At 33.3% G+C, this 13,471-nt stretch overlaps 1 protein-coding gene across 1 annotated transcript; it reads left to right on the top strand.

Moving 5' to 3' along the window:
* The first annotated feature begins 2,856 nt into the window (after positions 1–2,856).
* Positions 2,857–13,471, top strand: LOC120276410 (nicotinate phosphoribosyltransferase 2-like). The gene is made up of 15 exons (XM_039283144.1): positions 2,857–3,094; positions 3,644–3,788; positions 4,301–4,420; positions 4,558–4,692; positions 4,785–4,846; positions 6,302–6,377; positions 7,075–7,176; positions 7,965–8,081; positions 10,334–10,392; positions 11,333–11,507; positions 12,158–12,292; positions 12,371–12,469; positions 12,788–12,896; positions 13,131–13,243; positions 13,331–13,471. The coding sequence occupies exons 1-15, from the start codon at positions 2,937–2,939 to the stop codon at positions 13,406–13,408; spliced, it is 1,683 nt and encodes a 560-aa protein (XP_039139078.1). The 5' UTR covers positions 2,857–2,936; the 3' UTR covers positions 13,409–13,471.

Raw genomic sequence — 13,471 nt, 5'->3', positions numbered from 1 at the left:
AAAATAACCATTTTATTTTTATCTCCATTTTCTTTTAATTTTTATCAACAAGCTTATGTCAACATCCAATAAAATTGGGCACATTCTAGTGAGTTCATTCAAGGATCAATGAGGCTAAGCTCATCTTGAGTCTAGCGAGCGAGATTAATTGGATTATACTAATAGTTTGTTATAATTTGTTTGAGATCATGTGTGGTTAAGCGAGATCATCCACTCTTGCCCCCACTAACTTGCGCGAACTCTAATGTGCTCGCTAGGGAGAGAAATGAAATTATAAATATATTAAACAAAAATTTATGATGTATAGCTAAAAAAAATGATGGAGAGCCAATGGATTCTCACCTCAACGGTGAGTGGGAGAGGTAGAGGGTTTTGACTTAGTGTATGTACGTAGGTATTGTTCATTCATTGTTCACTTAATATAGTATTATAGAAAATTATTTATTTACTGTATAATGGATTCTATTGTGGCTCTCATGTGGAAAGAGTTATATTTTCTATCGTTTTATATTTATTTACTGTGTAATGGATTCCATTGTGGGTCTCATGTGGAAAGAGTTATATTTTCTATCGTTTTAGAGTTGCATGACATGGAAGATTTATCATTGTGGGGTTTAGTCTTTGATATATTATCTTGAACATATATGGTAGGTTCTATTGCTTAACATAATAAGTTTGTAGTTGGTCAATAAAGTCACCGTAATTGATGTAACTTCATAGTTTATACCTTACATATGTTTTTAATAGCGTTTGCGTATTTTGTCTTAAAAAAGAAAACACCCATGTGTAGAAATTAATAAAATGGAAGAGCCTTACAACTTTAAAAAATTTTACCAAAAACATGCATGTTTTTTTTAGCTGAATTTTTATGTTAATGTATCAATCAACCTATATTTTCTCTGATTCGTATTTGCCAAGTGATGTCAACTTTCTAGTCAAATTTGTTGGTCATGTGGTCATGTGGTCATGTCCAACTTTGACATTCAAACATGATGACTTGAATGCAGATGGTGCTTTGTTGAGGATGGAATAAGTTGGAATAAAGTGAAATTTTGTATAATACCTGAAATGATCCTTCTACTTTTCTCTCTTTTTTCTTTTGGTCCATCTACTCAAAAATGTTCTTAACTAGTCCCTCTATTTTTTAAAATGGGCCCACTTAGTCCATTTACTTTGAGTCTTCTCTCAATTAGCCCCTCCACTCTTGAAAAAACAGAAATTAGTTGGGATATTTTCAAGTGTAGAGGGACTAAGTAGATCTATTTTCAAGAGTAAAGAGACTAGTTGGGAGCATTTCTGAGAAGAAGGACTAAAAAGAAAGAGAGAAAAGTAAAAGGACCAATTAAGGTATTATACCTTGAAATTTTGAATTTTTTATTTTTTTTATAACGAAACCTTTATCAAAATTTATATATTTAGCTATATCAAGAGACAGCAGTGATACGTTGTTAATGTTGCTCTAATAAGAAAAAAAAAATTAAATAAACCACGAGTAAACATATTAATTATAAAATTTTAATAAACACTTTCTAAGTTGGCATCTTTTTCTTGCGTAATTTTTTTAAGAGTCCAAGAATTTTTACTTGTCATTTAAGAGCATATTCACAGACGATAAGTATATCTATATAATTTTACTTGATTATATTAAAATAAATAGTTTAAATATAAATTATATTATTTTATTATACTTTTTTTAAAATGATTTTTAAGTATTCCATTTTGGTGAGGACTTTGGAAGAGGTTCCAACAAGCAACGTTCTTCGTTTGTCAAACATGGTCAAGGGTCTTTTTTGAATTAGAAAAGGAAATTGCTTGCACACCCCTGTGAAAGCAAATAATTGTTAAAAATTATTTGTATACTTCTATCAAAGGGAATAAGTACTAATATTTTTTTTAATAAAAAAATTAATCATGCACAACACTTATATTTACTTATGGAAAATTAAAACTGAACTTAAATTATTTTAAAAAAAATATTTAACTTGTAAAAGAAAAGAGTTCCTGTTCCTATAATTTTTTTTAGTTAACATATAATAATTGAGTTACATAACTAAATAAAAAAATTTGTAGTAATTTATAACTAAAAATTTTAAAAAAGATTTACATAATGCTATATTAGCAAAACATAATTTTCTTTTCACTAATTTCCTTAGAGGAGCAAATAAGTAAATAGCCATGAATATATATATATATATATATATGGTGATTCATTAACTGAATTTTCCGTAGTATGGCCACAGATAAACAAAAAGTAGAAAAAGAACGGGGTAGAGAGAAACAAACACAAAAATCAGTTAATAAGAATATAACAATGAGGTGAATAGTGTACAGAACCTTGTTCTTGCATTGAAAAGGGTCGTGTTGTGGGTTATATTTTTGGGATTGGAGAGAACGAGTTAAATGGTTCTCATTGGTTGGGGTTATAAACATATTAGTCAAATGAGAATATTCTACATTTCATTTTTTATTATAACTGTTTGTATTCCGCTTTTTTCACTGTTCATCATACTAGTTATTGTAGAAATAATTGTTGATATCATGAGTGGAAGCTGTTGAATTTCAATCCAATGATCCCTATAGAAATGTCCTATAGGGACAGCTGTAGAGTGCTTATCTATGGATGTCCCTACTAAAATCACCCTCTCAATGTATATAAATATATATGTATAAATACATATATATATATATATACATATGGTTTTATTGGGGGCCATTACCAATTATATATTTTTATGGGGTATACAAGAAAAAAATTAAAACAAAGTTGGGGGGTAATTTGAAAATTGTTATTCGAACGGCTTTCTTTTCTCTATTTATCTCGCTTAGTGCTTCTTCGCTCTCACCACCAACTCTGGAATTCCTCGACGCGATCTCTCATCTTCGTGCTTGAAACCCTAGAACGAGAGATATTGAGTTGTTTAGCTATTGAATCATCCATGGAGGGTGTGGATTTGAACGGGAAGGTGGAGGCTGGAGCAGTGGAGGAGCTCGGAGGGCCGACAAACCCGATGGTGAGCCCTTTACTGACGGATCTTTACCAGTTCACCATGGCCTATGCTTACTGGAAGGCTGGAAAGCATCTCGATCGTGCAGTGTGAGCATCTTGTTCTCGTTTTCTATTTCAACTGTTGAACGTTTTGGTGTTTGGATTGAATTTCTTGGTTTTTTTTTTCCATGTGGAATTGGAGCATGAGTTCATAATTTGATTGTATGTATTGGATTTATGTATGATTATTTATTCACAATGTGATAGGGTAGTTAATTTCTTTCAATAAGAATGGTTTTTTGGAGGTGAATTGAAGTTATATGGGAACTGTGATCATGGACTCTTTGCTTCATTGAATTTTCTGGTTATATAGATGATTTGATGGAAAATTTTTTCATGGAAATCGCTTTTACGGTATCCTTATGAGTTTTGATTCCAAGTGTCATTGTTATGCTTTGATACCGTGCTTGTATGGTTCTCTGTATATGACCATTAATCACTCGTGCTTGTTAGTAAATTCACCAAATTCATGCAATGATTTTTAATCTTGGGACTTGCTGTTCTTAATCTGCTGAAAGTTATACAGCTAATATCACAAAGTGTGAATCATATCATCTGTCTGCTGACATGATGCTCTCCAATTATTTGTTGTTGTAGATTTGATCTTTTCTTCCGCAAAAATCCTTTTGGAGGTGAATACACTGTTTTTGGTGGTTTAGAAGAATGTATAAGGTTGATTGCCAACTTTAAGTTGAAGGATGAGGAGATTTCTTACTTGCGCTCAGTTATGCCAACCTGCGAGGTGTGAATTCTGACCTTCTAGCTAGTATTCAGTGTACATGTCTTCCTTTCAGTTATGTTGCTTTTTTCTTTGTAAAACAATGGTTTTTTTCTCGTTATTGCAAAATTTTGGATTACTTGCATAATAAGATAAAGCATTCTTATTTTTTTCTATAAATTTTATCTTATTTTTGTGGTTAACGTTATTGTTTCCAATATTGATTACCGGCCTAACTTCTGTAAATTGAACTATGGTTCCCCCTAATGACAGTGTAGGAATTTTGGACTTCCTTATTGTTAGCCTATACTAATCTATGGGGATATACTGAAGATCTATACTCCACTTTGCATAATGTTTATCCTCACACTATTTAAGGTAGATTCATATTCCTTAAAGAGATTGTCATTTGTTCTTCTACAAACAACTCATATGAGTATAAATGGTCATTCTTCAGCTATTTTAGTAAATTTGAATATTTCTGGTATTCAGAAATTTGCTTTTCCATATAACATTAATATGTCCTTTTTTTGTAGGATGGGTTTTTTGACTACCTCAGGGAGATCGATTGCTCTAATGTTGAAGTTTATGCCATTTCAGAAGGTTCTGTTGTTTTCCCAAAGGTTCCTTTGATGAGAATTGAAGGGCCAGTTGCTGTAAGCATACCAACAAAACTTATGGGTTAACTTATACTTGAATTGGAGTTCATCCAAGGACATGGTTCTTCATTATGTTTGCTGAATTTAGAGTTTGAAAATTTTATTGCTAATTTATATGGTATTTTCATTCATAGGTGGTTCAACTCCTTGAAACTCCATTTGTAAATCTTGTTAACTACGCATCACTGGTCACTACCAATGCTGCAAGGCATCGATTTGTTGCTGGGAAATCAAAAACTCTCCTTGAATTTGGACTGAGAAGAGCACAAGTGCGTTATCTTTACTAGCTTTTCGTAATGTTTCTAGCTTGATAGGATTTACATCTTCAACAAAAGAGAATTATTTTTGATATAATGTGCAGGGACCTGATGGTGGAATAAGCGCTTCAAGATATTGCTATATGGGAGGATTTGACGCCACAAGGTCTATTTTGTTGAAAAGTTTACGCTTTTAAGTATGCTCTTATGATTCTAATTACATCTAAATGGACTCCCTTATAACCTCATTGATTTGGATTACGTGAATGTTATGAAGGCAATTTAATATTTGTAGGAATTTGAAATATTTTGTGAAAACAAGCTTTCATAGACTTGGACAATATCATTTGCTTTTATTGATGGTACTTAAATGAAATGAAGCCATCAACTACTAAAATCTCTTAATGCAATCCAAAACAAACAATCAAATTATTGAAAGAAAAGGTTCTAAATCTGAAAACTAAAAGCATAGTCTTTCTCTCTAAATACAATTGGCACACAACTCTCTTTAAATAAGAGAAGGATTATAGTTATATAAACTTGACCCTAAAGACATTATTACCCTTGTACTCTAAACATATATTATCACTCTAACAATATCAATATGAAGGCGTGATATTTCTGTACCATTGATGCTTATCTGTACTTGATACAGCTATGGAAGATTTGACCACTTTTAAGAAACAATAAACTATGAAAAGTGAAGCTGTGTAATATCAGCAGTTATATACTCTTAAAATTTTTATTGGGAGATATGTGGTATAATACCTCAAATAAAATGAACAAGAATTAGGGATAGCATTTACTACTAGTCTAATGCCATATTAATGAGTCTAAGCCTTGTAATTCGGTTGCCATCCCAGTGTGAAAATAAGTTGCGAATAGTGTGAGATTATAGTGAAGTATGGTGCCACTAAGTGAATATTTTCTTAGTAAGGAAATGAACGTTCCCTTGAATGTTCAAACAAATGTATTTCAAGCTCATTGGTCTGAGATGTATACACAACGGATTTCCTATCTTTTTCTTTAGGAAGTTTCCTCTGACACTCTGAATTTTTCAACAGTTAGGCTAGCCTTTTGTATTGATTATTGATTGATGCCTGAGAGCCTTGGCTCTTGAAAGTCATCAGTCATGCTTCTTTGATTGTTTATAATCAGTTTACTCTAGGTAAGGGCATCAAACAAGAGATGCTAGTGAAGATGTTTGGTGGGTGTGACACATATTATTTTCTGTGTATTAATTATGCATTTTCATTATCAAATTCAGTTTTTTCGTGGGAATTTTCAAATATTTACTTGCTACTTAATAAACAATGAGTAACATTGTATAAGTTTTTGATTGATTGTAATCATTGTCCAGTAATCCCTTTAAACAATGCTTTTTGTATGCCGTAAGTTTTGTTATATTTTCTCACAGTTTGATGTCCATCTACTGGCCCAGTTAATCTTTAAAATTCTGGTATTACTTAGTATTCCCATTATTTATTCCTTGTTATGGTGTACTGCACTTCAATGATACATGCTTGCCATTATCACTGGAACTTTTTTTTTTCCTTAAGTTGACTATGTTTTCACTGACTTTACTTGCTTGCTAACGTGTGTATTTCATATTACGTAATAGCAATGTGGCAGCTGGGAAGTTGTTTGGCATTCCTCTTCGCGGAACACATTCTCATGCCTTTGTTAGCTCATTCATGGTTAGATCCATTTAAAACTCCCATGTTGTGCTGTTCTGTATTTAGAGTCTGTCCTGCCCATGTTTCTTATTGAAGATTTCTCTCATTAAAGTATGTTTTCCTGTGCTGCATCAAGAATCTTTTTCTACCTTTAAAGCTTGAAATTTTAGATTTTACACCGCGTGAAAATTTTATGTAATTGTGGAAACAATTATCTGGTGGATACATGTAAAATATGGGGAAAATGTTGTCTCTTATGTCCACGTCAGGGAAATTACTATTAGTCATAATTATGGGCAAATTCTGCTATGATAATTGCAGTTTCACAAAAAGCATACAAACATGGATGATAGTTGTAAACTGATTTATTTATTTATTTAACATATTTTTCATATTTCAAGTTCATCTTTTCAACTCTATCCTCTGTGAAAAGTTTCTTTTTCAAATTCCCGATGAATACAGTATCAAATGTAGCAAAATAGTAATTTTTGACTGCACACATCCTACTAATTTTTATTTGCAAAATTGTATTTTTAGTTCAGAAAGCAGATACTGGATTTTATTATTTGTTAATTATAATTCTATAGCTTGCTGTATGTTCACATACTTTTTTTCCTTGGTCAATTGTGATCCCTAACATTTTATTTATGTACCTTTGCTGCTTTATGCGGTATTAAAGTTTTATATGTTGGGGTAACTTATTTAGTCTTGTTTTTAGGGTTTAGATGAGATAACAGACAAAGCCCTTCGTAGTCAGGATGGCTCAAGGACTTGTGAAGATTTTGTTGGTCTTGTCCAAAGCTGGCTTCATAAGCTTCAGGTAGTAATACATGACCCTTATTTCTTGTCTATCCACTGATAATTATATTCATCCATTTCTTATCATTATACTTTTTAAGGCTTTTATGTGATTATATTTTTTTTTTTCAAGCATCACATGATTATGAAGACCCTTTTTGATGCTCATTGAAGAATTGCTCTTTTGTTTGTGGTCTATCAGTTTACTTTTATACATGTGTTATTTGAGAAGAATCCTTTAGTGGACAATATAGTTGCCATTTCCAAGTTAAGTTAGTGGTTCTGCTAGTTTGTGTTCGATAGATAGTTTTCATGCATTTAGTTTGTGAATTAATAGCCACCAACTCTCAAACTTGCAATTAATTTCTGAGCTGAGAAGCTTTATTTCTCAATCCTAGGTCACATTCTTTATAAGCCTGTGTGGCATTTGTTGACAGATATGTCATTTGCTATGTTTGGTAGTCTTGGTAGTTTATTGTCCTACCTTACCTGTTTTTACTATTTTATTTTTTTCCTTGCAAGTGCCTACCCAATCCTCTATATAATGGGATTAGGGTCTCAATAAAGTTTGAATTGCTCTCTTTTCTCAACAGTATTTTTTAAGAAAGAATTAGAAAAGGTTCTGTGACAGAGAACCTAAACCTTACTAGGATGTAAGATCTGAATATTTGATGGAGAATAAGTTGGTTGCCCATGATATGTCTTTATTCCCTACTATGAGTTGATGTTAGAAATGAATTTTTAATCTTGTATTGCGTTCGATTCATTACTTTGATTCTTCGCTTATAATCTGGGTGTCTGTGTTTTTAGTTGGCGGACTCTTTGAGTGGTTTCTTTGGAGAGACAAATCAAAGTGAGCTTGCAGCATTTATATCATATGCCTTGGCGTTGCCACATAATTTCTTAGCACTTGTTGACACATATGATGTAAGTTTATTTTTGTAGTTTTTGTTATTTGTATTGAATATGACTTTATTTTTGTTATTGGTGGTCTATCTCTCCTTTCCTAGTAATGTTACATTTTTTCAGCTCAGGTGGTCAGATTTTCCATATGATTTTGGTGTCGCTAAGATCAGGCTTGATAGGGCTAAAGCACTATCCTCATTCAAAGGAATCTTAGAAAGAAGTATGAAATCTTGGGATAATTTTGATTAGTGTTAACCAATCTAATCCTAATCCTATCAGGTCTAATCCAATTAAAATGAAACCCTCATTCATTTAGGGTTTGTCTTAACCAATTTGGCGTGCCTATCTTGACTCCACTTACAGTTGCATTGGCTGATGCTAACCATGTCTGGTCATGTTGAACTTGTTGGGGAATATATTACAATGGATTAATTAATTTACCAACTAACAATAGTTAGAACACAAAACCAGCATGCACACAGAAGAACACCAAGCTTTACATGAACAACCCAAATTAGGAAAATTCAGAAATATGGACAGTATCCATTTAGCAATTTGGAATAAAAGCATAAGATAGACCACCTTTTGCAATAGAAAGATGGTAACTCCCTTCCCTGCCGAGCGAGAGATCGAGGTTTCAACCCCCTTTCACAGCAGTTGAGGTGAGTTTAAGAGTGCTCTGACAGCTATAACAGTTCCAAGAACACAAGTATCCTCTACAAATACAATAACCAATTTCTCTGCCAAGGCAAGTCAATTCCAAACCTCCAAAAAGCTTCAAACTCATTTGTAGAAAAGAATGATGAAGAATGACCTTGGGTCTTGTTCTTCAACTCTTAGAAAACCTTATTCAAGCACTTAAAGTTTGTGGCTTTTGAGCCTTTATAATTATTTGAAATTAAAGCATATTTATAGAAGAAAATATAAAAAGCTTGACGAAGCTTCGGCCCAAATCTGGATGAACTCCGACAGTCTCCAGAGAAGTTCAATCAAATGCATATATTCTAGAACCTAAAAGATAAACTAAAAGCTGTGAAGTTTTGAAGCTCTGAATGTTTGGGTTTTTGAGCCTTCAAACTTTGTTTCAATTGAGTGTGTCCCTATTGAGTCTTCATGCTCCCATGGAAATAGGTCTGTGGTTCTTGGACCTTCATATCTTTTGAAGCATTCCCTTTTGGGTTCTGAGTTTTCATGTGATCTTCCAAACTGATGTTTTTAAGCCCATATAGAACTTATAAGATGGGAATATTTAGCCTTTGCCTTATTTTTGTACTTATTTGTTGATATTGTGGTATTTAAAATTGATTATTTATGAGTGCAATGGAGTTGATCCGTTTTATGACCCATCTAGTGATTGATGAGAAGTGGCTTTTAGTCAGAATTGTTCCATTAAATAATTCAAACTCTGGAGAGGCCGGGCTTGAGCTTAGCATGAATATTTTCTTTTACTGGCCAAGCTGGGTCCTAAGCGCAGGGCTATGTATTATTATTACTTTATTTTTCAAAAAAATCACCAGCTTTCCCTAATTAAGGCCCTTAAATTGAACGTGAAGACATGGGCACTACATTCCTTATATAGTCATTCTGCTAGAATGTTTTGAAAGCCACAATACTGACAAAATACTCTTGAAACTTGAATTTTCGAAAAAAAGAAAAATCACTTGCCTATACCACTCGGTAAGTAAGTTTTGCCACTGTACAACACTCTGTAGCCTGTAGGATTGCTTTATAGTAACAATAGTCATACAGACAAGGGCATGAGCTTTATTGTTTCATTCAAATGGTTGGTCATAAGAAATGTGACTTGCATTTTCATATGTGCGTGGTTTTTTTTTTTTTTGGTCTTGTTGCAGGAAGTTTTCTTGCCTGTCAGCTTTTCACTATCCTGAAGTGCCCAATGTCTGCATTTAATTTCTCCTAGTGGCACCACTTGACTTTACATTGTTAACTTCCTTCAAATTTTATAGCCCACAAAGATGGTGAACCTTTTCTGGGGGCACTATTATAGGAATCCTGGGATGATGATATTTTACTGATGGATCTTACATCCAATTCAAAACCTTTGCATTGCATTCTTGATCATTTTCTTCTGTATGTTTGTTCTTTCAGTATATTCAACTAGTAATTGTATTTTGCATTCTCTATGTCGTCTGTTCAGTTTGTTATTATAAAACTTTGTGTGGAATGCTCTTTAGATACAGGTTCTATCTTAAATTCTGGTAACAATTATCATTATGCATTTCAGAGCTGATAGTTAAATGCATTCTTATCAGGTAATGAGGAGTGGGGTGCCAAACTTTTGTGCTGTAGCTTTAGCACTCAATGATTTGGGGTAAATTTTGAACTTATGAATGGTTTTTACATTTCTTAGTTGTTTTGACTTGCATAAATTTAATAGTTGTGAGATATTATATCTTCTCATCTTAATTTTTCCATCCACATATGCATGAAGTACAACAGTGAACAAGATCAAGAGATCTTTGTTAGGTCCAATGAATGTTTTCATGTGAGCATGTAAATTGGGACTGCAAAGCCAAAGTTCTTATCTATGTTTATTGTGAAATAAGAACAATTCAATCTGTACATGGGTTGTCTTGACTTTGGGAATCACATGCATAGATATGTGTATATCCTGAATGCAGATCAGGGCTCAGGGGTAGTTGGGGGAATTTAGCAGCCCATGAACTGGGTGTAGCTTATATCTTATTCTAGTTGTTTGTTATGGTAGAAACACCCTGTCTATTCTGGTGTCCTTTGTTGGGGTTATTTTTGAATTTATTTGGATTTCAAGCTGGGTTTGCTGGATAAGATATGGAATTTATATTGTCTGTCTTACTAGCATTGAGGGATGAATTGGAAGGTATTTGAATGAAACTAAGCTTCATATACTGTTTCCCTGTTATTGATGTGGTAGGTCTATTCAGACTGTCTAAGAGACAAAATAGTTCATTGTTTGGAAGTCCTAGTTAGGTCTCTTTGATGCCTAAGCCTTCTCATAGTTCCCTTGAATTGGGCAATTGTGGTAGTTCTTTCTCAAATTGTACCTTGGATGGATTTCCGCATTTAGTTGTGTGTGTTCTACAATAAAGTGTATGTATAAATCTTTTGTTCCTTTTTTAGAATATTTTCAACATGTGTCACACGGCACCTTTTTTTATAATATATAATTAAAACTATAGTTTATCCATATTTCATTTTTGAGTTCCTAAATAATCTTGGTTCATATGTGGTGCAATTTTTTATAATAGTTAACATGTTTAATTGCAATGCAGGTACAAAGCGTCTGGAATTAGGCTCGACTCTGGGGATCTAGCATATTTGTCTATTCAAGCTCGGAAATTTTTCTGTATGGTTGAAAAGGAATTTGGTGCCCCTGGTTTTGGTAAAATGTTGGTTACTGCTAGCAATGATCTCAATGAGGAAACTATTGATGCCTTGAACAAGCAGGTACTTCCTTCCATATATTTAAAATATTTGGAGTTCAAGTAGTCAGACAGCAGGATTAACATGCAGTTTAATTAGCAGACTGCATGATTAATGTGCTGACACACAAGGACAATGTTAGGGGGTACCCAAGGCCAATAATGCAAGCTACTGTTGCCAGTATAATAAATAATTTCTTATCACTGTTGGATTTTTGGAAACCTTTCCTTTTACATAAATGTGATATGTTATCATATGAGGAAGTTTGTGATAGTTATGTTTTTTCAGTCCACTTTTGTTCCTTTATTACGAAAGCAACCTACTATTGTTTTTCTCAATTTATCTTTGCTGAGTTCTTCATGAACTACCTAGGTTGCATGACTCTTTTCAAAGATTTCTGTGTGGTTTAGCCATATAACTTCAGATTCTGTATTATTTATTTTTAATGTTGCTCCTGTTGTTCAACTAAGTCTGTATTGAATGTAATGGAGTATTTCAGCTACCGCCTAAGACAAGGGAATGCTCTGTTATTAGATTTTGATTTTTCGCAAACAACTTTTTCCTTCATGAAGTAAGTAGGAACCATGCAGTTTGTGTGCAACATGATACAAACTACTATAAGTGGTATTTGACATTGTATGCTGACAATTTTAATTCCTCTTTGTTTGAAAAAGGGACATGAGGTGGATGCCTTTGGAATTGGCACCTATTTGGTTACTTGCTATGCACAAGCAGCTCTTGGCTGTGTGTTTAAACTGGTTGAGATAAATAATCAGCCTCGTATCAAACTCTCTGAAGATATTACAAAGGTCAGGTCATATTTATAAAGGTAAATTTGCATTCATATTTTACATATTTGTTAGTCTTAAACTATTGTCATCTTGTAGGTCTCCATACCACGTAAAAAGCGATGTTTCAGATTGTATGGTAAAGAAGGATATGCATTGGTAGACATTATGATAGGTGAAGATGAAATTCCTCCAAAGGTATGCAATACTTTTAAGTCCAATTTAATGTAGTAAATCTTATATTTGAAACTAGGTTAGTTCTAGCACAAAATACATTTGAAGTAATAAACCTAAACGTGAAATTAGTAACCATGTAATGAGTAAAATGTCAAAACTTCAAATTGGTTTTTTTTGTTCGCCAATTCTAGAAAGTTGTGCATTTTGGGTGCTTGCCTTGTATATCTACCTTATATATTTAAAAATTGTTTCAACTATTTTTTCCAAATACATTGCATTGTTGAGGATAGTTTGAAAATTTGACATGCATTAACTTTTCTCTCTTTCCTTAAATTAAAGGTCGGGGAAAGAATTCTTTGCCGCAATCCATTCAATGAGTCAAAGAGAGCTTATGTTGCGCCTCAGCGTGTTGAGGAACTTCTGAAATGTTACTGGCCTGGAGATTCTCGTATGTCAAATGCAATTTTCTGTTATTTATCTGAACTTTTGGCCAAGTTCTTTGGTCAGCGAAAAATTTTACTGATTCAAGTATTGACAAAATAGAATCACCCATGCCCCAAAATTTTCCATTTAAAAAATCAACACAGCAGCTTACTCATCTATTTGTGCATTGTGCTACTAGAAACAGAAACATCTTGTAACATATTCTAGTTTCTGAACATGAATCTTTTGTGCTTGAAAGATAAACCAAGGGAAGTACTGCCATCGCTTTCAGAAATGAGAGACCTTTGTATGCAACACTTGGATCAGATGCGGCCTGATCATATGAGGAGGCTAAACCCGACACCTTACAAGGTTGTATTCCTTTTTCATTAGCAATTGTTATCGTATAACTGGCGTCATCATGTGTTCATCACTTTTGTCCTTTATCATTCTTGCCAGGTGAGTGTAAGTGCCAAGTTGTATGACTTCATCCATTTCCTATGGCTCAGTGAAGCTCCGGTCGGTGAACTTCTGTGAAAGAGCTCTGATGGAGAGCATTAACAGTGTACGCAAATGTCATAAACACGTCGAAAGAGTTAC

The sequence above is a fragment of the Dioscorea cayenensis genome, chromosome 14, assembly GCF_009730915.1.
Source record: "Dioscorea cayenensis subsp. rotundata cultivar TDr96_F1 chromosome 14, TDr96_F1_v2_PseudoChromosome.rev07_lg8_w22 25.fasta, whole genome shotgun sequence".
Lineage (NCBI taxonomy): Eukaryota > Viridiplantae > Streptophyta > Magnoliopsida > Dioscoreales > Dioscoreaceae > Dioscorea > Dioscorea cayenensis.
This window is presented reverse-complemented; position numbering and strand designations above follow the sequence as displayed.